Genomic DNA, 23,266 nt, shown 5'->3' with positions numbered 1-23,266 from the left:
GGTTTGTGCACCCACATCTACGGGACTTGCCCTACGTTATGTTTGAAACTGAGGCATTGCAGATTTCTGCCAAATTCAAACACAAAACTACTGTGAGATGAATTCAGACTCCCTGTCACATATGTGATGTGTGTTATATTCAAATAAGCATCAAGTACTATATTTGAAGTCTGCTTTGCTTTTCATTTGAGAGGGAAAGAAACAAAAAGGATTGCAGAATTCGGAACACGCATCATCCAGTTGCCATCAGGGATCCACTTCCACAGTGGAGGCCGCAAGAGCCCTGCTGCATACTGTCCATCTCCCTGGAAACTACACCTACAACTTTCACCTGCTGCCACAACGACTGAGGTTGAAAGTCTGCTGGCTGCTAACTTGGCAGTGTGAGGAGTTCCTCAGAGGTCTCCAGAACAACCGTATGTGGAGCTGCTGCTGAAGTCCCAGCTGGGGAAACAAGCTTTGTCAGAAACTTCATTCTGCTCCTCACTGCACAAGCATGAGTCATCTTGTCCAGCAAGATGCACTGGCACAGCCCATAAACAGACTGTTTAGTAGCAAATGACCTGGAAATGCTCTGTTGGGATGGAGCCAGATTGAGATTATGAATGACTTCAAAGGATTTCTCAATAAACCAGCGAAATTAGCCCCTCTGCCGTCAGAAAATGAGGTATCAGTACTAACAGCAGCTATTTAAATATTCCAGCACTTTTTCAGCAAGTTTCTCAGGAAGATTTGGGTTTTTCTTTTTTTTTCAGGAGGAAACTTTTCACACGTAGGGTGGTGACGCACTGCAACAGGTTGCCCAAGAAAGCTGTGGATGCCCCATCCCTGGAGGCATTCAAGGCCAGGCTGGATGTGGCTCTGGGCAGCCTGGTCTGGTGGCTGGTGATCCTGCACATAGCAGGGGAGTTGAAACTAGATGATCTTTGTGGTCCTTTTTAACACAACCATTCAATGATTCTATGATTCCCATTCTGAAGGCCAGGAAGGGTGAAGAAGATGGAAGAGTGCAGTCAGGGTGGACTTCTGATGCAGCCTTGGTGGTCTAGGCAGATCCTACACAATGCACTAGGACAGGCTTTTACTCCAAATCCAATTCTCAGCAGTACAAAAAAAGCATTCATCTTAAAGCAGCTTTGGGAGAATGAGGAAATCTAATCCTAGAGGGAACCCTCATAACCCTCATGCCCGTGTACAATATACATCCCACACACACCGAAACGATTTTCTGGATGCACATCAAAGAGCATACGCACTTCAGAACAAATGCTAAAATTACTCAACTCAGACCTGTGTCAACACTGACACTGGGGAATGAAACCGGGCTTCCAAATCTGACACTGGGAAAGGCTCCAGTTGTCAGAAACTTTATGAAAGCATTAATGCAATGATACCTGCAGTTAAGATTGTTGCCATGCAGATACAGAACTTCACAAAATACAAGGTGAAAGCATGAATATAACAGTGTTTGTTGGGTGTTTCAATTAAAAGTTTTAAAAGCTTTTGCTTCAAGATGCACTCAGCTAACAGTAATCTAATACAATACATAAATGAGAGAGGCAAACTTCTACTAGGCCATTCACGAAGGATGCCTCCAAGTGGATTTCAAGCTTACAATTAAATCTCATTTCATAATAAATGAGAGGAACGCTATTGGAAGCATATAGGAAATAGTCAAAATTTTACTCAATCCCAAATCCAGTAACTCGTACAAGTCAAATTGCTGCACAACAGCCTTAACATTCTCCCCTTTATTCAAAATGAGAAGTTTAAGGGAAGTTATTCTCCTTGGTCTTGTTTCTAGTAAACACAACACAGATGACAGAGCTGAGACAGTTAATGATATTCTCAGCGCTTGCTTCCCCCGGTCTTTGCATAACAAGGCCTTACATCACATTACTTGCAGTACCTTCTTCTAAAGTACACGGGTTGAAGATTTACCACACTCAGAGTTTAACAAAAGAAATACCACAAAATGCCTGGCTATTCTGTCAGCATGTACCCACTGACAAATGAGGAAGGAGGGAGGAGAGGTAAGCTCGCAGCAGGCTGCCAGCTCAAGGACTGCAAGAGGAAGGCAGCTTTCCCTCCCTGCTCTCAGTGCTGCAGACTGACTCAGATCCCCTGCTTGGCAGCGGACCTTTAGTACAACGCACCGCTGTCACTGGTGCTGTGGGCCGCGGCAGCCTGGCTCACTCCTGAAAGGCCAGATGCTCTGGAAGCTGATAACCTGTGCACATCTCTGCACATCATCCGGGGCCAGGGGGAATTCAAAGGAGGAGATCATCATAGTATCATAGTATCGTGCGAGTTGGAAGGGACCTTAGAGATCATCGAGTCCAACTCCCAGGTTTCAAGCCCCCTGTGTAGCGAAGCGGCACTTTTACCCCTGCGCCACAGGGGGGGGATTCGAACCCGGGCCCTCCAGTGCCGCAGGCAGCAGCTTATACCACTGCGCCACTGGCAGTGATATAGATATATATAATTCAAAGGTATGGGAGATATGAATGGCACACACATACACATGTGAATGCCTCTCCCTTTACACAGCTCTAAACAAAATTAAGCTGCTCATGTCGTTTTACTGCCACATTAGCTCAAACATATTAAATTCCCAATTCATCTCATTCACCTCAATTTCTTCCATACTACATGCTTCCTTCTATTCATATCCAAAAAGATCACTGACAGCACCAGGAAAAGTAGTGATAATCCAACAATAAAACATTCAGGAGTAAGAAGTTAACAGGAACTAAAGAATTACCAGTTGTTTTTTTTTTTTTTTTACCTATTTTTCTTCAGTTTTACTAATCTGATATTAACTCACTGCAGCATAATTATTTAACCATTTTATTTCTTTTGCTGGATGTAGAAAATTAAGGAACTGAATTCACAGAATTACAGAGACTGGAAGGGACTTCTGGAAATTGCGAAGTGAGGCTCCCCTGCTAAAGATGGCTCACTCATATGGCATAAGTTTAATTATAGAGATGAAGGAACTGATATTTTGGTGGTCAGTTTCCTCTCTAGCCGTGCCCATGAATCTTGGCCCTTCAATTAAGCCAAGAAAGGAATCTCCTTAGGACTATGACTTAGAAGTATAATGCAGGAAAACATGAAAATCTCAAAGCATATTAAACAGAACATTCAGTGTATCAACAGTATAACAACAGTATAACAAGTAAAATCAAAGAGCAGCAGCAAAAATGTTGGTAGTGATTTAAAGAAACACCAAATCCCAATTTTCATTATTTTGGTGTTTCTCTTTACTCTTATCATACTTGAGTTACACACAGTTCCTTTAGTTTTAAATTATGGGTCAGTATGCCTTTAGACAAGTGTGAAATCGCTATACTGTGATAGAAGGGCTCTTAAGTTTACAAATCCCAAAGTATGGGTTCTGGGGGAGAAAAGAAGGCAAGCAAGAAGGGAAGAATGTCTATGCACATATGCCTAGGTATATGCACTTTAAGTGTGGGAAACAGAGAAGATGTTAACCTGTATATAAAGAACTGCATATATGCATGCATACATCCTACATGCATACCTAGAAAGCTACCAAAAAAGCAGCTGTTATGTAGCATTTATGCCCAAAGAACAAACCCTCAGCATAATGCCACGTAAACAACTCTGAAAAGGGACACTGGTTTGTACAAAGAAAAATCTATTCCCAGTTTGCAAAGACAATTCAGACTTGCATCTCTGGAGCTAATTCAGAAAGGGCTTTGGGCTTATCACCACGTCTTAAATATCTAAGAGAAAGCTTCAACTGAAGAAAACTTACAAATATGATGGAAATGAAACGGCTGATGTGCATGACCTGTTCTGAAGGGTAGTTAAACCAATTACACATTAAGAACATATAAAACTAGGACTAGCACTATCCTTACAGTGAACACTGCAATTCTCACAACTGCAAACAACTTTAAAGAAAATCTTAAGTCTTCATAAATCGAGATGTGGTTCAGAGTCTCACCTCAACTGTATTCTCGGCTGGCAAAAACCATCTGGGAAAAATAAATAACCACTTATCCATATTACTGCTTTATCCCACACATACTTTGCAACAGGATCTCGTGATATTTAATGGCAAGAAAATTCATTGTTACACCTCAGAAACAAAAATGGCTGTGAGAGAAGCACATGGAACAACAGCCACACCACCTCATCATCTAATTAGTTTGAAAAAGCATAGAATGGTTTGGAAGGGGCCTTTAAAATCACCTAATTCCAACCCACCTGCTATAGGCACGGACACTTCCCACTAGACCAGGCTGCTCAATTCAAATCCCCATCCAGCCTGGCCTTGAATACCTCCAGGAAGGTGGCATTCACAAACTCTCTGGGCAACCTGTTCCAGTATCTCACCACCCTCACAGTAAAGAATTTCTTTTAAATCTACCCTCTCCCAGTTTAAAGCCATTTTCCCTCATCCTGACTGGGCTGGGCTGGGAAGGGAGTGGGGGGAAAAAACAACTATTTGCTTACTACAGACATTGGCAAAACATATTTATGGAACTGAAGCCTGAGGGTTGCTGTCTTTAAATGACAGGAAGATTATTTAATCCAGGCAGTGCAGGGTGAGTGGCCTCTCTGAGCATGCAGGGAAATCCGAAGGGAGACTGTAGAAATTCTGCCTGGGCCTGAATTTCTACACACAGTTTGATCCCCCTTCCTTTTCTCTTTTCTTTTTCCCCTTCCCCTCCTTTCCTGCCTAGCTAGTCTCATCCATCCATCTGGAAGATACAAAAATGGTTCTGTTGCAAGAAAATGATGGTTTGCAATGAGGTCCTGGACCTTTGCCAAAGTACCGAACAGCAAACCTCACAAATCTGCGATTTCTGACTGTATCTACTTCAACAACCAACTTAAACAATAAACAAACAAGAAAAACCCAACACCACTTCAACACTTCTTGCAGCCGAGAGATGCAGAGCCCCTCCATCCCGGCACACACCTCACTCAGCCCAGGCGGAGTGAGCCCCTCCTGCAGCCCCAGCAGCGGGCCGAAGGAGGCATCTAGTGGCCAGGAGCAATTCCTGCAGCCTCCTCAAGCCCCGAGCTCGGGCCTTCATTTCTGAGCCCCTAAAGCCACTGCAGTCTGCTGGTGGTGCTTCACCACGACACACAGGTGTGCGGCAGCAACATGTCCCCAGCACTCATTTTCCCTGTGTTCTGTGCTAATGTTCCTTCTGCTCCATCGCTGTCAGTTACATGCCTCGTGATCAACCTCAAGGCCAGACTTAGGTTCTTTGCTTCATAAACACTCCTGGGAACAGTAGACGTGTCAGTATCGTTTCCAACCAGTTTGTAGCTCACTGTCCTTCACCAGACAAACAAATAGTGCGGGGTAAGGTGATTTTCTAACTAGTGCAGCTACAGATGTGGAGCACCAATTTAAGGAGCGGCCTTGACCACTGACTGACAAGTAAAGCAGGAGAACAGCATGCTAACTCACCTTCCCCAGTTCTGATCCCTACTCTGCCTCAAATCCGTTGCTCTCATTTGGGCAAAACACTGAAGTGATTAATGAAGGCATCCACCATAAAAGAGCTACCTGCAAGTAGTGCACAAAGCTGACTCAAACCGTAAATGCACAAATCAGGTACTTGAAGCAAGATTTTAAATAAAACATAGATAAATAGTATTAAAAACCCATAAAAACCTGATTATTAACCTCCATGGAAGTTTGTAATGTCTTCTCAATTCTCACTTCTCCAGTCAGGTAAGTGCCAGAAATTTAAGGCACTAGTTTTATTAGAAAACCTCCAATATTCCTCCTTCAGATGAACAGCAGTGTTAACTGCAACATACATATCAAACAATAAAAGAAGGAAAGAAATTAAAAGTGGACATCCATATTGCACATCCATATTGCTTTTCAGAGAAACATTTTCGCTTGAAACAAACCAGGCCTCCTATTCATCTTTGTTATTCCACACTTATCTTTGCCATCTGCCCTGTGACAGAATCATGGGCACATGATCAAAATCTTAAATTTCTTCTTGTTTCTGGAAATCACTTAACTGCAACAATAACATTGCAGGCTCTGGAAGAAAGCATTGCCACTGTTCCTTTAGAGAGAATAGAGCAAGACTGAAGTTTGCTGTTTGCAACCTTTTAATGTAAATGCTTGCCCTCTTGCTCAGAGATTAATCTACTGCAGTGAACAACCCGTGCTGAATACCCTTCATGCCATTTTCTAACATTGCCACACAACCTTTGCAATTGCAGCATTACAGCTTACTCTCTACAGCAGCCCCAACAAAGAAATCAGGAACTAGAGCTTCTTCATCTCTCTCCTGGACAAGGCAGAGGGCTCCCTAACGTTCATGCTCAGTCTCCTTGTGATGTGCAGATTCCATCTGCCCCGGCCACCTCAGTCGGAAAGGTGTCACCTAGCTTTCTTCATCAATCCTATAAATCACTTGGTAGTACAAGGGAAAAGACCTATAAAAGTGCAAATCATCAGTACGGTACGGTGAAGGAGCTCTATTTCAAACTGCAGCTGACAGGAGATAACAGCAGTATCACAACTATACCAACAGGTGAACAAGAAAAATAGGCCTTGTTGTTTCTGTCAGGGTTGAAGGAAGTTTCCTTCAGAGCAAGCAGCAGCGTGGCAATGTTTAAAGCCAGTGTTTAACTTAGCCCCCTTCTGATCCCCACAGACTGCCCCTACATCTCACCTGTTCACTGGTCTGACAAATGGAGTGTTGATCAGATCACTACATGCAGGGGTCTTGGAGGAGACAGGTATATTTTTGGCTGAAAGGTGTGAAATCACCAAGAGCTGCCTGTTGCCACTCGTCGCTCTGGGGTTGAGTTATGGTAATGCCTGGAAGCTAGAAAGCAATTCTGCAGCAGAACTGCAGTTTCACTGCAGTTCTACTGAAGATCAGTGATGAGCAGTGAAAGTATTTCAAGCCCACTTTGTCCTGCTTCTACACAAAAAAAACGCACACAATTTTATATGTATCCATGTTTTTGTGTATACATATAAACACCAACACAGCAGGTTGGCTTGCAAAGTAGCCATGTGGAAATGTAACACTAGAATAAAAAGACAAATTGCAGAAGTAATACAAAAGCCACTCTTCATATATGGAAACTGAAGTGTGAAGATCTTTCTGGCACTTCTACTTCTTCATTCAAAGATTAGTCAAAACATGGCTGCATTTGGATACAACTGCAAACACCTGGGTTGGCAGACTTCTCTTTGATGAAAAACCTTATGTTGATTACTCCAAAGGAAGGATGCAGTCCTCCTTGAAAGTCTTACCACAGACCACCTTGGAGCTCTGGTTAGCAGAGTAGCTGTCACCCTACTCAGGGATGTTGCACATACCAAATATACTATATTCCTCTTACAGAGATGACATAAATTTCCAGTATTCTTTCCAAGTATGATTCAAGAAGGCTGGCAATCTTAAGACAAACACATTACTGTGTTAGCCTAGGCATCTCAAGGTGAGCTCTCTTTGTGCCTTGGTTACCCAGCAGAAATATAAAAAACTGATATCAGTTATCAGATGCTGTTCTCAAAGGGCACTGACCTGGTGCCATTCCTCAGCTTGTTGACATGCAGAACAAGCTGAAATACCCCTCAAAGACAATTACCATAGAGGATTGACATGAATTTGTCAATCCATGCTGCAGGAAGTTTAATCAGAAGAAACACTGCAAATTAATAGTAATATTTTAAATATACTCACTGTCTCTGAAAACTCAGCTCTTTCTCCTCTGCCTAACCACTGCTTCACTGATGCATCAATTTGCATGTCTCATCTTAGCAGGCATTCACCTAGCAGATGTCATTCCTGCAGCAGAATTTTCCAGGTAGAGATTGAGAATTACCAGAGCTTAGTGGAAACCGTTAAAGACTCAAAAGGACATTCAGTAGAAGCCCAGCATCACTCTAAAAGTCTCTACCACAGCCTTACCCACTTGAAATATAAACAAAGGACAACAAAAGAGTAGTGATAACCTCAGATGTATTGCTAATAATAATAATAATAATACAATAATACAATAATTGATTTTCAAATGGAGCTTGGCTGCCTTCTTGCAACCTTAAAGCAGCAGAAAATAGCTTAAACCCAAGTAACTGCATATTGGCCCTCAATAACCAGAATCTACTTCTTGACCAAGTTCCACCAACACAGGAAGTAGTACTGGTGACTGAGATAGCTGTCAATTCACACAGGCTGTGATGGAACTTGTCTGCATTTGCACCTGAGCAACTCCCAGGCATTTACACACCTTTCTACTGCCCAGTTACCTCATGTATCAACAAGCTGCAAGGGGCATCAACAGTTACAAGAAAAAAGTAGTATAGCAGAGCATGGAACACTTAGCTACATTGCCATCACTTTAAAAACACGCATTCTTGTTGCCAGCTGGGAACAGGAAAACTCAATTAAATTATTTTCACTTCTCTTACGAACAGTTTCACTTTTGAATTGCTAGTTTGGGAAACAAATGTTTCACTTGAACATCGGCATAAAGATACCACTTCAATTTGAAAACATTTTAACCTCCCCGTGTGATAAAAAAAACCACTTCATATTGGAATAACTATGTAACAGATGAAAGGGGAGGGATCCATTTTGAGCGTCTCTGCTCCGCAGTTGATCGAGCTCACTGTAGTTAGAAACACACACGATGGTCTGGCAGAATTGTTTGGGGTGACTATTGGAAGGAAGACATAAATAGTCATTTTCTTCATAATCAGGTTTCACATCCTAAAACCCTCTCTCAGATGCTAACACGGTTTCCCCTAAGCTTAGCTGGCCATCAGGAAGATGAACTACATCCCACAGCAGCAGAGCTGGAGGCCAGTCCTGCCGATAAAGCAGGCTGCTGCCAACACCCTTTGCCTGTGCTGATACCAGCACTACAGTGTCAGCAATGCCCCTTGTTACTGCCATACAGGGGGCAACCCCATCTCCACACCAGCAAAGACAGGCATTTGCAGCACCCCAATAAAGATGCACGTGCATCACACCTTGATGTGCCAAGCACTCTAGATTTTGGTGCGGATGAAAGAATAGAGATGATAGTTTCAACTCTCAATTCTACTGGGAGCAACTTCCAACCAAAACAAACATCAGCCCTTTAATGCCCTGTCCAAATCCGTGAGCGTGGATTCCTCTGCTTCCATGGAGTCTCACAGAGGGTAACAAGGCTCTGAACAAACCCAAGAGCCCACACTAGTGAATCTCAAAACAGGATCTTTAGATGTAACATTCGACTATCCCAGCCAAAATGTAGCTCCAGGGAATTCCCATAGAAATATCTGTCGTTGTTGTTTTTTTTTTCCCAGCCCTTAACACCTATAAAAAAAACTTGAAAGTCACTAACAAACACTTCCTGAACTCCACAAATCACATGCAGGCAATAATAATCACCAGCTATTCAAAAACAAACAAACGCAACATTAAAGTACCAGCCATAGATAAATACTCTTCTCACAGGCCAACAGAGGAGAAACCACCTTCTCTTTTTGATACACCCTACCACTAGTCAAAGGCTCAGAGTAACCCATTGCACGAGCATCTCACAGTTACCGTGGGCACTCTGGACTTAATAGTGCCTGAATCTGTCAGAAACTGCTATTCTGCATCCAGGCTAAGCAACCTTGTTAATCTCACCAATCAACACACTCACCAAAATCCCACGTGATTTATGTACTTGAGTAAGGCATAGCACACAGTATTATGTTGGGTGACATGGAGGAAGGCTATGCAAGGCAGCACCTACTTCAGGATAGGGAATAATATAAAACAGCATCACAACTGAGACACGCTATCATCACCATCAGTGACTAGCTGATGCTATCTAGACTGGAAACTATCCTGGCCGCAAAAATCACATTTAAAAGATGCACACACACCCCCAGTTTAACAAACAAACAAAGTATACATTGACAGTAGTAGCCAATTTCTAGGATACCTCCTCTCTTGCATTTTATCTGCACCCACTTAAGCCTCCTGAGTGACAAACACTGAAGTCAGCCTAAGCCTACTCTGTAGGCAGAAGCAGCCCTGACCCTGTCTTGCTTCCACTGTGGTTTGTTCAGTCTTCAGTGGACAGAAGTTAAGCTGCTAAATGCCACAGTCAGTTCTCCATTCCAGTGCATTACACACAAGTGCAGGAACACCAGCATGACAACATGGGGTAGGGTGCAAGCAGCTGAGCCAGGACTGTTTCTTTTCCTAACAGTGAAGCCATTCAGATGTGGTATTACCTCTGTCAAGTTAGTTTAATTCACTTCTTCACCAGGAAGCTGTAGTTCAGACTATTCATTGCATCTTCAATCTGCGTTGAAAATGGAGTCAGCATTACACACATAGTGAACTGAAAGTGAAAAAAACCTGAAGATATAACCCTTGCTCTTTACTTCACACCTACAAACAGAGAGAACTTCTCATTATCCCCTCAATCTCTCTGACAAGAAAGGACCAAACTTACAGATGGAACACCCCCATGATGCTTCAGTGCACCCCAAAATAAAGTAACTACTGACCACAAGCTAACAGAACACAAGCTCACCAAAATGCAACAGAGGTAGCAAACAACATGATCCCACTTGTGGACAAGGCTGCCAAATCATTAATAGGCACAAGATTTAGAACCACCGGCAGGAGTCCATGGCTCTGCCGAAACAGGCTGAATTTTTACAGCAGCTTCCCATGCATTAGAATGACAGTTCTGACAGGAAGGACAAACTGAGGGAAACAGCACTGCAGTCCAACAGCAGCTGGGCTTGATGCTTGACATGCCTGACAAAGTGTGAGTAAAAGGGAGGTAGCTCTAGCAAGTAAAAGTTGGGTACCTAGCCAATTTGAAAACCTCAGTAGTTTAACCATACTGATATTCTGAACTGTGAAAGCACATCATCTTTCTAACATGCTGACACAACCAGAGCATAAGGTGTCATGAACCACAGTGCTATCTCTCCGAGTCATGATGTCACGCAGGGTTAATTTCTTGAGCACAAGTCTATAGCAAGAAGGTTTAGAAGCAATGGATTTTCAGAAAGCACCATGGAGTATAGCATCCCTGGCGCCTGAAAGCAAACAGAAGATACAGGGCCACGCATGACTGGAAATTTTTATCATTACTTCCTATAATGTTCTTCCCTAACACCCCCAGAAGGTGGCCACTGATGGGACAATAAACGTAATCTGTTTTTCCTTTGGCTTCATATGTTTATCTATAGGTAAGCTGTTACCTTCAATGCACAAACCTGGTCCAATAATATTCCAGTAAAATATACTTCTCCTTGTCCTGATGAAAGACCACATTTGATTCAGTTCAAAACATAACCAATGAACTAAACCCCATGTCACAGAAAACAGGCATTCCAGAGATAAGCAGTGGTCTGGAACAAGAGCACAAGCAATGCTGGCCAGGCCTCAGAACTTGGGCCACATCATGTCCTCCATGGGACTCTTCACTTCTTCCTATTGCCCTTGTCACCTGAGGAGCAGTGAGACCTGTGAAGGCAGCACCCAACAGCCCCAGCTGCACTTGGTAGCACCCAGCTTCTTACAAAGCATCTACTGCAAAACCACCCACGGCACCTCTGTCAGAAGGAACAACATGGTCCCACAAATCTGACTGTCAGAGTGCTGTAACAAAAAGATGGCAAACAAAGGGTGCCACAGGGCAAAAATGAAGAGCAAACTACCACCTGCTGTAGATTTTAGAGCTCCATTAGAAGACACACAGGGAACCAGCTCACCTGTTTAAAAAGCTAAAAGTTGGTTAATAAATCTCTGGTAGTTGTATTCTACGCAACTTAAAGAAATAAAACAAGATAAATAAAATAAAATAAAATAAAATAAAATAAAATAAAATAAAATAAAATAAAATAAAATAAAATAAAATAAAATAAAATAAAATAAAATAAAATAAGGAAAAAGTATCAATATGGTCTAAAATCATTTTCTACATGAGTCACCCTTTTACTTTAGCAGTTATTTTCCAAGCAATGTATCTTCTCACAGACAACCTGGCCTCCATTCTAAGGGATGCTCAGCAGCTCTTTGTTTATCCTACCTGTACTTTTTATTTCCATACATTACATGACTGGCTTTATCCCTTCCCGTATATCACATTATTCTGGATCTACAGACATAACTAAATCACTGCAAAGTCCCTTTCTGGCACTATTCAACTATTCTGAAGGTTGTGAAAGATCCTGAGCATTTGTCTACAGTAAGTCATCAAGAGTGAACTTTACCTTCATCATCCATCCTTTATAGCTGTATTTGTGCCATACTTATCAACGCTTTTCAGTGAAAGAAAAACAAATTTACACACTATAAACTTTTATTGACCACAGTCCTTTGCTGCAGGGAAGCCCATCACTTCCTGAGCGTACTCTGTTACGCCGTCAGTGGGAGCAGCAGTAGCAGCAGCATCTCACCGGGGAGCACAGCGACATTGCTGCTGGTTTCCTGTTACCGAGCCCGGGTGGGCTTCGACTCTAAGAGCCCCGGACACACACACGGCAGAACTGGCACTCACCTCCCTCGTCCGCCAGGTCACAGGTCTCGCCGGGCAGCGCGGCAGCCCTCCTACCATGCTGCCCGCATCCGCTACGCAACGCCACGCTATCGCCGCTCTTCTGCCTGTCCGGCCGTGCAGCCACCCGTACAAACCAGCTTCAGACTCGGGCAAATCTCGCACTCTTTCAGGGAGGAGAAGCGGCGTCGGGAGGCAGGCGAGCAGCAGGAAGCTGACCTCAGCAGCGCCGGCGGGGCGGAGCGCAGCCCGAGCTCGCTTGCTCCGTGCTCGCTTGCTCCGTGCTCCCTTCTGGCAGCGCGGGCAGACGGCGCGGCCTCGCAGCGTGCCAGCCCAGGGCACGTCACACCGCCGTCCGCCGGCCCCGGGGAGCGCCTCGCCACGGCGCTGCGGAAACACGCGTGGAAACGGAGCAGCCGAACGGCTCAGTGGGTGCCAGCCAAGGAAACAGGCTGGCAGAGGGAAGCCGCAATCATTTAAAGCCCTGCCTTAAGGCCTCTGCGCTGCTGCTGACGGGAGAAGGGAAAAGGGAAGCAGGACGGCCGGGCAGTTCGTTCTTTACGGTGTTTTTCCTCTACTTCCTCATCTGCTCAGCGCAGGAGCCTGCGATACACCTTTAATGCGCATCTGGGAGATCCCATTCCAGAGGGGAGGGGTACGAAACGCTGCAACTTTTAACAAAGCATTTAACGACTGCTTGTTTTGTGTTGCTTTTACTTCTAATTCGCTGCGTTTTGTTTACTTTCTGTCCGTTTTGAACTATTTCCTATACTCTGAACCGCAAATCCAGTTCTCTTCAGCAAGCAAGAACAGCTAGCCCATAAGTTGCAAACACAAAGGAGCAGATGTAACCGATCATCATCTAGCCCTCAGCCTGCCATCTAATGCCTTGCTTTTACTTTCACAACCTGAATAAATACAGAGCAGGGGCCAGGCCCCAGCTACCTTAATCTCAAAGCTATTTCTGGACTAACATACATGTAGTTGGGCAGCTACCTGCCTTACTTTGCAGGTACTGAGATACTGGCTTCCATCCCAGGAGAAATTAACTATTCTTTTTGGTAAACTATAAGCACTAAAATGATATACACTGCTTTCTCACTAAGGAAACACAGGTAGCTTGAAGCCAGAATTATATCAGAACCAGAAATGTAATTTACACACTCATCTCTGCAAATTTAGTGAGTACCAGAACTCAGAATCTACAAGTACTGCAAGGGTGCTGTTCTGGAGGTGGCACGTAGGCAAATCAGCATGCAAGGCTAAAATACAGGCGAGAACGCAACTTAAAAGAGAAGCAAAAAGATATTCCCAAACCAGCACTTGTGCAGCATCATTCATCACAGCAATGGGAGTCCACCAGAGACAGAGAGCTCTCCAGGCCGTATCCTATCCCAGGTTTTTTATAACTATTTCACAGAACCCATTTCCTACCTCTGCTTTGTAAAAGGGATTATAAAGCAGAGATAAATGTTTATTCTTCGCTATTCAAACTGTGATTTGGTTTTGAAAGCACACCGGTCAGTTCCCACAAGCACCAGTGTCTGTTGGTAGTGCATTGGCCTCCTTCTTCCTGCCTTCACTTCAAGTATGCATGTACACCAGCCAAGAGTATTTCAATAGATACTGAAGGCAAATCTCTGGCACACAACATGACAGGCAATCTGTTACAGAAACCTAAAAAACATCAGAAGAACTTTTTAAAATAAATAAATAAATAAAGTGTAGTTTCTTAGTAATTCTTAGTAAATAAAAATCATCACCAGTTTATGAGCTCACAGATCACGTAGCCATTGTTGAACATTAAAGATACACTTCAAGTTGATCTTGACTTAGTAACAAACTAAAATCACTCTCACATCATAGAATCATAGAATGGCCTGGGTTGAAAAGGACCACAATGATCATCCAGTTTCAACCCCCTGTTGTGTGCAGGGTCACCAACCACCAGAGCAGGCTGCCTGGAGCCACATCCAGCCTGGTCTTGAATGCCTCCAGGGATGGGGCATCCACAGCCTCCTTGGGCAACCTGTTCCAGTGTGTCACCACCCACTGTGAGAAAAACTTCCTCCTAATCTCTAACCTAAACCTCCCCTGTCTCAGTTTAAAACCACTCCCCTTCATCCTATCACTATCCACCCTTGTAAACAGTCATTCCTCCTCCTGTTTAAATGCTCCTTTCAAATACTGGAAGGTCACAATGAGGTCTCCCCAGAGCCTCTTATCGGTATCTGTAAGCAACTTGCTATTGCTTGTTTTGCAAACCATTTTTTTTAAGTATTCTGGAAGACCCTCCTCTATCAATACAACTCAGGCTTTTACTACTGAAAGAGCCTTATCTCTAAGACAACAGGTCATACAACAAAAAAAGCTTGGAGAAACACCAGCTGAAGTATTATGTTGTTTTCAATACAGAAAGCTCCGTTTTGTTTTTTAACTGTCTTTTTACATAAGAAATTTCCTTGAGAAGCTAGAGCAACATCTGCTTGTACTTCCAAATAATTATTTCTCTGCATCTTTGCCCATCCCAGATTGCCTTGACTGATGTCATCAAAATAACAAATACATTTTAAATCAAAGTTCACCACTTGTAGCGTTTCAGGACCAAGACTGTAAAAGTCATCTCAAAGTTAAACAGTTTGTGCTTAACACTACGAACACTTTGACTTCTCTCATTGTCTTTGCTGGCTAGTATTATTATCCTATCCAGAGGTCTCTGCCTTCAGATACAGCATTAGATCAGCAATTGTTACGCTGCAGTCATTATTTTCTATGGTGTCTATAAAAGTAATTAAGAAGACAAGTCCAATGCAGGATATCTTATAAGAGAATTCAAGCCTATCATCTATTTACTGGCCCTTTCCTTTTCCTTTCCTTTTCCTTTCCTTTTCCTTTCCTTTCCCTTTCCTTTCCTTTTCCTTTCCTTTTCCTTTCCTTTCCCTTTCCTTTCCCTTTCCTTTTCCTTTCCCTTTCCTTTTCCTTTCCTTTTCCTTTCCCTTTCCCCTTCCCTTCTTTCCCTTTCCTTTCCTTTCCCTTTCCCCTTCCCTTCTTTCCCTTTCCTTTCCTTTCCCTTTCATTTCCTTTTCCTTTCCTTTTCCTTTCCTTTTCCTTTCCTTTTCCTTCCCTTTCCTTTCCCTTTCCTTTCCTTTTCCCTTTTCCTTCCCTTTCCTTTCCCTTTTCCTTTCCCTTTTCCTTTCCCTTTCCTTTCCCTTTCCTTTCCCTTTCCCTTTCTTTTCCTTTCCCTTTCCCCTTCCCTTCTTTCCCTTTCCTTTCCTTTCCTTTCCTTTCCTTTCCTTCCCTTTCCTCTCCTTTCCTTCTCTATTTTTTTCCTCTAGTGTTTTCCAAATAATCAAAATCTGAAAACTTACTATCTTAAATTGTGTCAATTCTGCTTCTTGCAGGGAAAAAAACAAGATTTTGAAAGCTCGTAAACGGTCATTGAAAGGGATTATATAGACATCCTGTGCCTGCTAGTCAGAATAAAAACCCATCTGAGAAAGGAGGCATGATGTAGGAAGTAGCAAGCACCGACAAGTTGTATGTGCTCCTATGCATTCAACTCATGTGCACTTAGAAAGTCATACACTCTCAAACAAGTAGTTGCTCTGTATGATTCCACTATTAACTCAAAGTTTTATATTGCTTGAATGATGGTTGTCAACATTCACTTGCATTTGACAATTTCTCAGATCTCATTTCTATTTCCCACTCCTAAATTAAAGGCAGGTAAAGATTAGGCATCAAGTTATCTCTGTGTTTGTACTCCTGAGATGAAAAGATGGCTTCCCATGGCCTGCTATTCTGCCACTTTATGAGCACTAAAATTACTTCGATGTGAAGGTGGGGAAGACCTGAGAAAAGAGGATGCAAAAGAGAACGTATAAAACTGATGGATCTTGTATGGTTCAAAGTTTTCTCCTGCTAATCAGGAAGGAAATAAAACAGCAAAGAGGAACAAACAGACATTAAGAGCGTATGTATAAAATACTTAAAAACATAACCTGGAAGTGACCATCAGTTAAGAAGTGCAAGTGTCATAATTCTCTGATCAATCATGCCTGCAATATGAGTTAATCCTGCCTCCTACAAAAATCACATGAGAGTTGTGTTCACGTATACATACAGAGTTTGCAGTAATACCAAGAAATTATCTCCACTGAAGCTCCATATTTTATCCCAGTATCACAAACAAATACAATATCAATCACTAATTCTAAACAAACTCACTACTCAATTTGAAATGGATACAATTTCCCAGTCCAACACTTAATTACATTGTTCTGCAATACTGCACAGTTCATATAACGCTAAACAGACAATGAATTCAGCTGCATTGATAAAACATCCCCAAAAAACACCATCAGCAACTTGTTTAGTCAGAAACAGCAGATTTACCAGCTTAATGACTCCTGGAACTTAGCGCCGCTTGGAAGTCTTATCAAATCTTTTCACATATGCATATGAACACACAAAAGCTCTCTAAGCTACGTAGCATACTGACAGCATGCATGCAACAGCAGAGCTGCATCACCAGGAAGCCTCTTCTCCATTACATGCTACACACACTCTCAAGTGTCAGAACAACTTCAGGTGCAAATATATATATACATATATATATAATGTATTAAATACCAAAGCCCAAAATCCTAACCACCAGCAGCACACTCTCTCTTCTCCACTATCACTATTTCAAGAGGAGAAATCCCTGTTCCTCTCTGCGGTGCAGAAGGCACCAGGATACTCTGCACAAAATGGGGAAACAAAATTCTAACACATCCATCCCCTTTTCAGCTTTATTACAATGATCTGGGGAACTTTAGAAATGCAGAAGTTTACTTCTCACAGTGTAAGAGCACGTATTGCCTGCAGCACAAAAATCCCATAATTCCAACATGAAAGTTCCTTACAATTAAGAGGGTTTTGTCTTGCATTGCTTTCTAAATGGTTAAGTAAATAAAAAGCCTTTCTATATGAAATTAAAATGAAAAATAAACTTTTGAAGAGAAAACTGCATTAGTAGCATCTTCTGCATCTTCGAGATCTCCAATCAGAAACTATTTATTAGAAAGATATACTTACATGTATTTTAAAAACAAAAAGATAATCTGCTTTCTGCCCAAGGTGTGCTGTTGCAATTCTCTAAGCATGTTCTTAAAAGAGATACGGAGATCCAAAGAACAGCTGCAAAGAAAGCTATTTCACTCTGCTAACTTGAATTAAGTTTGAGGCTTCCTATCTTTCCTCCTAAATGGAAAGCTAACTGTGATAAAGCATCAAGCCCAATTAGAAACAGCCACTACACACAACTACTTGTGTGAATGACTTCCTTTAGAGTGTTTAGTTGTTTTCACCAAATCCTTTAATGATCAGGCTGAATATTGTAATCTATAGAGGAAAAACCTCCTTCAGCTTCAAATTTCATTGACTAACTGTGTCACTGAATTTAAATCTTTACACATTTTAAAACAGATCTTTCAAATCTAAGTTACTTTAATGAAATGCTAGAACACCACTGCTGCAGCCTGCGTCCTGTATGCCAGACACATGCACTGTGCTTCTTTTTAGCTTACGGTATTGGTTTGCCTGAATTTGGTACATATTTGAGTGTTAATTGTGAAGACAGTGATCAAGTGCAACACAAGACTTCCGGAGCCAGAGCTATGGGAAACCAGATTTTCTGGAGGTTGTTCCCACCAGTAATATGTTTGCCAAAATCCTGAAACCTAGCTTCATGTAGGGCTGTAATTTACAAATCATTGCTCTCAAATCTGACAAAAACCTTACAGATGCCTCTAGGCACAGGAAAAAATTAGGGAGCATAGAGGTAAGGTCAGGTACCGACAGGAAGGCCATCATCTTGGCTCAGCACATCAGGGTGACATTTTCTTCCATTAATTCACTACCTGGGATGGCAAGCTGGGCAGCTCAACTGGTGGGGAGATCATTCTCACTTAGTTTCACCAAAAGCAATACCATCCCAGCCTGGAGGCATCCTCCCAGTACTTTAACATAAAACTGCTTCTCCCCACTGCAGCCTTGCCTCCTGGCCTGGGCTACCCTTGGCACTGGCCCCCTCACAGCTCTGAGGGCAGCACAAGCATCCTCTTTGTGACAAAACTCCTGTGGTGATGGCCAGCCTGGCCATGGCCACGGCCATTACCACCATGGCCAAGGGCCAGTCACCACAGTGGATTAACAAGATGATCATCGCTCACAATGAGGTGAGCAGCCTTCAGCTGCTCTTCTGCTTTCACCAACCGCAACTTCCTCATGATCATCATGAACTCCAGGTGTTCCTGCAAAGCCATTAATTAGCCTTGGCTAATAGTGAGCTCCCTTTAAAAGCAACACAGTAATAAATGCTGCTTACAGCTTCATGCACTAGAGCAGGTATTTGCTTTAGTATCTCTCCCGACAATGGCCACTCATATCCAGAGACCTGACACCAAATCCTGACCCGTGAATCAGAGGCTACAACCTGTTCTTCTTTAATTACGAGTTTCTCTGCATTTCAACAGCATACTGAGTCATTTTTTCTCATTCAATCAAAAAATAATAATAATAAAAGCATTATCCTCTGGTCTGTGGTTATCTCCCCAGTGTTTGTGTGGGGCTATATGTATAAAATCTTCTATTACGCAACAGTTAGCATCACTATATAAAAACACAAAACAGATTACCATCATTCAAAACCAACGCTTCATTTCAAACATGCAAAAAAGCTCTGTAAAACCATTTTTTTTAAACAAAAGCATTTCTAGTATTTCAGCTATTAAAAACCAATACACTATGAAAAGTGCTCACTGATGCACAACTAAATACAGCAAACATCTTCATCAAAGAAAATCACCATTTTCCTGCACTCGAGTCTAAAACACACCTGTGGGACATTACAGAAGAGAAAGGTCTCTTCTTGTTTCTCCAGCATAAACACAAGGAGCAGAGATACCAACCTGGATACCAGCTGCCTGCCTAAGTAACTTAAGCACAGTAGCTGTACCCATATATTGGCCTTTTCCTTTTTCACGCTTTCCTTTGTTTTGATTGGCAGGAAGAAAAACCACTAATTTAAGCCAGGCCACCTGATACCAGAAGACGTAATGCCTTACAGATCCAATCTACATCCTTGATCTACGCAGGAAAGCAACACACACTTAAGTTGTTAGGGCAAAATAGTGGCTTTCCAGTGACATAAATTTTCCAATTCCTGCATCCGTCCCACACTCCTGAAGTTGAATGCTGTTTAATAATGGCCATTCACACAAAAACTCCACTTCTTTTTTCTGTAAGAGACTTGAAAGAAGAGAATGCTATACAGAGTCTTGGAGGATGATGCTGGTACAGGAATGCAAGGCCTGGCCCAAGCACACTAGCACTAACCAGTTACCACATTGACAGCTTCTTGTCATGCAGATGCACCTGATTTCCTTCAATCTGCTGAAAGATCAACATGATCTGTACAAGCAAAAGTAATGCCTCACAGACACTACACTGACAGGCAAGGCCTAGATGGCTGAGATAAATACAGGCAGCTTGGCCACAGCGTTGGCTCATTTGTATTCCTAAAATATTTCACATACTTTAAGGACTTCAGATTCTAGTAAGTACATCTGTAAGGAAAAGTGGGAGTGCAGTGTAAAGATTCTACTCTAAAAATCAAATAGCAGTGTAGTGGCCCTTCCATCCTCCCTCACTCCTAAAAAACCCCAAAAAAGGCCCTCTGATAGAGGTCATCTCCAACAGGTTTGAACTTTCAACAACCACAGCAAATCTCAATACCAAAACAAATACCAAGTTAATTGAATAATAATTTCCCAAGAGAAAGTACTGCTTTCAACACCTGGTGCTATAAAAGAAATCCATAAACAGGATTTGCAACCTGCTAGTGGAAGAAAAGCTATTAATGCTGCCTAACCAGGCATCACTTCTTTAAAGGGATGCCCATGACACGTTGTCCTTGCATATGGCCCCAGCTGCAGCAACCCTGAACTCCTGAGCACCTAAACCTAATTTAAACCAACCAGCCCAGTATGAAGAGAACCATCTGCAGCAGCCCAGTACTTCACATGCACTAATTCGACCATACTCAATACAAGTTAAATTACTGAGTACACAGATCCATGCTATCACTGCCAAACCACTTCTGATTCTTGTCCTACCTTATTTAAAAGCACACCCAGGCAACTACAAAACACAGCAGTCTGCAATGTAGACATATCCTTATATGTCAGTTTGGTCTTAAAAATCCTACAGTTGAAGAAGGTGCTTTTAAGAAGTTGGTAGCAAAGATTTCCCTGACTTTTTGAAAAGACCCTGAGTACTGCACAGCCAGCTCTCTGTAAGTCAGAATTCCTCAAATCCAACTATAAAACACACTTGGGAGGGACAGAAAGAATTCTTATCCTTGTTAGTAAATAGGCAGTATATTTGCCAGTTTTCCCCTGGCTGGACTCCTTAGTTGTGGCGGGTATTTAACAGAGGCCAGTGATGCGCTGCATTCCCAAGGAGTTCATGGAGAAGAGAAAGCACTCAGCACCTCAGTAGGGGATCCAGTGGATGGGATGGCTTCAATTGTCCCTGAATTAACTAAGATCAACAGAACAGTTGAGACATTAAAGACAGAATTTGGCAGATACAGAGAGAAGACCCCAGGTTTCCTGGAAACATATATTTATTCTGGAGAGGCGCACGTCCTGTGAAGTCTTCTCCACCCCTCATCCCTACATCCCCTAGTAATACTGTGCTACACAGCAATAGGATCGGTTGCCAAACTGCATTGTAGCCTTTGTGAAACCATCCAGTTTTTTTGTAACAATTTTAAGTACACCACCAAGCAGTGGCATAAATAAAAATCTACAGTGATTTTTTTTTTATTTATTTTTAACTATTATTATTTAATTTTTTTTTAAATCACAGCTGAGAAACACCACGCAGCTCCTACTATTCCATAGGAAGCTACCGTTCTGGCCACTAAGATGTTGCTATACACTCTAAGGTCTGTCTTTCTACTGCCTGTGATCAAATTACAGTTGCTCTGCCCAACCCTGATGCTGCCACAACCACCAACTTTTTGTCAGTAAGGAACAGTAACTATCAAACTTCACCTTGTCATACACTCGGAATACGCAGTGGAAAAATACGCTCTGCCAAGCCCATCAAGGTTCACAAAGCTGTGGTAAAGAGGAACAACACTTTAAAATCTTATTGTACAGAAACACCTTGGCAGCACCATGACCTTTTATTTTAAAACCAATTTCATCCATCATATGTACTTATAAGTCCCCCTCAGTATTTCAAATCAGCAGAAGTGACCTGTTGCTTCCCACTGAGTCGTTGTAGGAACGAGGCATCTCACTGATATGCTGTATTAGTTGTTTCTGAATTTTTTGGTCAGATACAGCAAAGTTTGTTTCAGTAAGCTGTAACTGCTTAATAATTCACAGCTGACAGTCAGCCCAACCCTACTGGCATGTAACTGTGCAAGCTGCACTCTTTTTAACTGCATATAACAGATTCCAATAGCGAGTTCATCAAATAGCTGAATATTCGCTCAGTTTCTTTTTAATTTTCCTAACCAATATTTCAGGATGATTATGTAAGAACTAAAATTCTTTTCAAACTTAAGGCATGTGAGGAACACAGCCATTGGAAACCACACAATTTTCACTTTAAAATAACAAATATCTGAATGCATCCACTAAAACTACCCAGGCTTGGATTTTGGTGAGATAATGATATATGCTGCCCCTTTGCAATAGTTGCTGAGAGCATCCATCTCTACGTTCCTGTATCCCTGTCATTCAAGCAAGGTGGAGATATTTTACTGGACCATTTTACCATGTCTTTGTGCAAAAAAAATTTAAGTTGCTCCAGGACTGGTTTTAAAGGTTCTTAAGTTGCTTCTGACACTGTTAAAAAAAAAAAAACACAACATAATTTCACACACAAGCTTGTAAAAACATTCACTCAGTTCACCTCAGGTGCCTATTCCAGATACATCCATCACAAATGCTTACATTATTTTTTATTCCTACAGTACAGAAACAATAAATTTACTGGGAATGGAAAAACTGAGATTTCATATAAGAGTTGAACTACTTCTTCTCTTAGTATCTGTTTAATGGTTAAGAATTCTACCTAACCCCATTTTTGCCTTAGCCCTACTGAATTGTATATGCATAACTGAGGTTGTTCAAATAACCAAAGATACTTGGCTGATATACAAAAAGCATCCTCATTTTAAAAAGAAAAAGAAGTAGATGCCGATGTAAAAGAAAATCTAACACAAAACAAGAGATTCATAAGTCTCTAAACCAGCCCTCTGTGGTGTACCAAGTCAGGGGCAATAGCTTTTCTTCTTAACTACATCATTCACTGTTACTTCTGCCAACTGAAATCTTGGAAGTCCACAGAAATGCATCTTTTAAGGCATGCCAAAGAGACCACTCAACAGTAAGTGACCTAAAACTCAAAGTGCAAGGATAAGGAAGAGCAAGTATGAGTATATAACCACAGGGTCCTCAAATCACATCTTTGACGAGAATACTTGATTTACTCCTTTATTTTGTGGTGCTTCTCACATCCTCATCACAGAAACGTTTCAAGAGCAAACAACCACCAGCAGGTAAATGGAAACCAAAGAAAAAGTGAAACAGGAACACCAACGTATTGGGATAGTAGGAAAAGAGGGAACAAAGCCCCTGCATTTCAGCCTTATGCACTGCATAGTGGC

The 23,266-nt window shown here is 42.1% G+C and overlaps 1 protein-coding gene across 11 annotated transcripts in view; it reads right to left on the bottom strand.

Moving 5' to 3' along the window:
- The window catches only part of BBX (BBX high mobility group box domain containing), a 122,506-nt gene that overhangs the window by 77,836 nt on the left and 21,404 nt on the right, over nucleotides 1–23,266 (bottom strand). The window contains exon 1 of one of the 11 annotated variants that reach the window (XM_072360476.1): nucleotides 12,538–12,941. The exons of 8 other annotated variants lie outside the window; for them this stretch is intronic. In XM_072360476.1, coding sequence (XP_072216577.1) covers nucleotides 12,538–12,594 — 57 coding nt within the window. In that variant the 5' untranslated portion in view covers nucleotides 12,595–12,941. Of the gene's footprint in view, nucleotides 1–12,537; nucleotides 12,942–23,266 lie in introns of those variants that run through there. 2 more of the 11 variants (XM_072360258.1, XM_072360340.1) reach the window with 2 other exon arrangements.

This window comes from Excalfactoria chinensis, chromosome 1, assembly GCF_039878825.1.
Source record: "Excalfactoria chinensis isolate bCotChi1 chromosome 1, bCotChi1.hap2, whole genome shotgun sequence".
NCBI lineage: Eukaryota > Metazoa > Chordata > Aves > Galliformes > Phasianidae > Excalfactoria > Excalfactoria chinensis.
The sequence above is the reverse complement of the archived record's forward strand: the minus strand, read 5'-3'. Positions and strand labels throughout refer to the sequence as shown.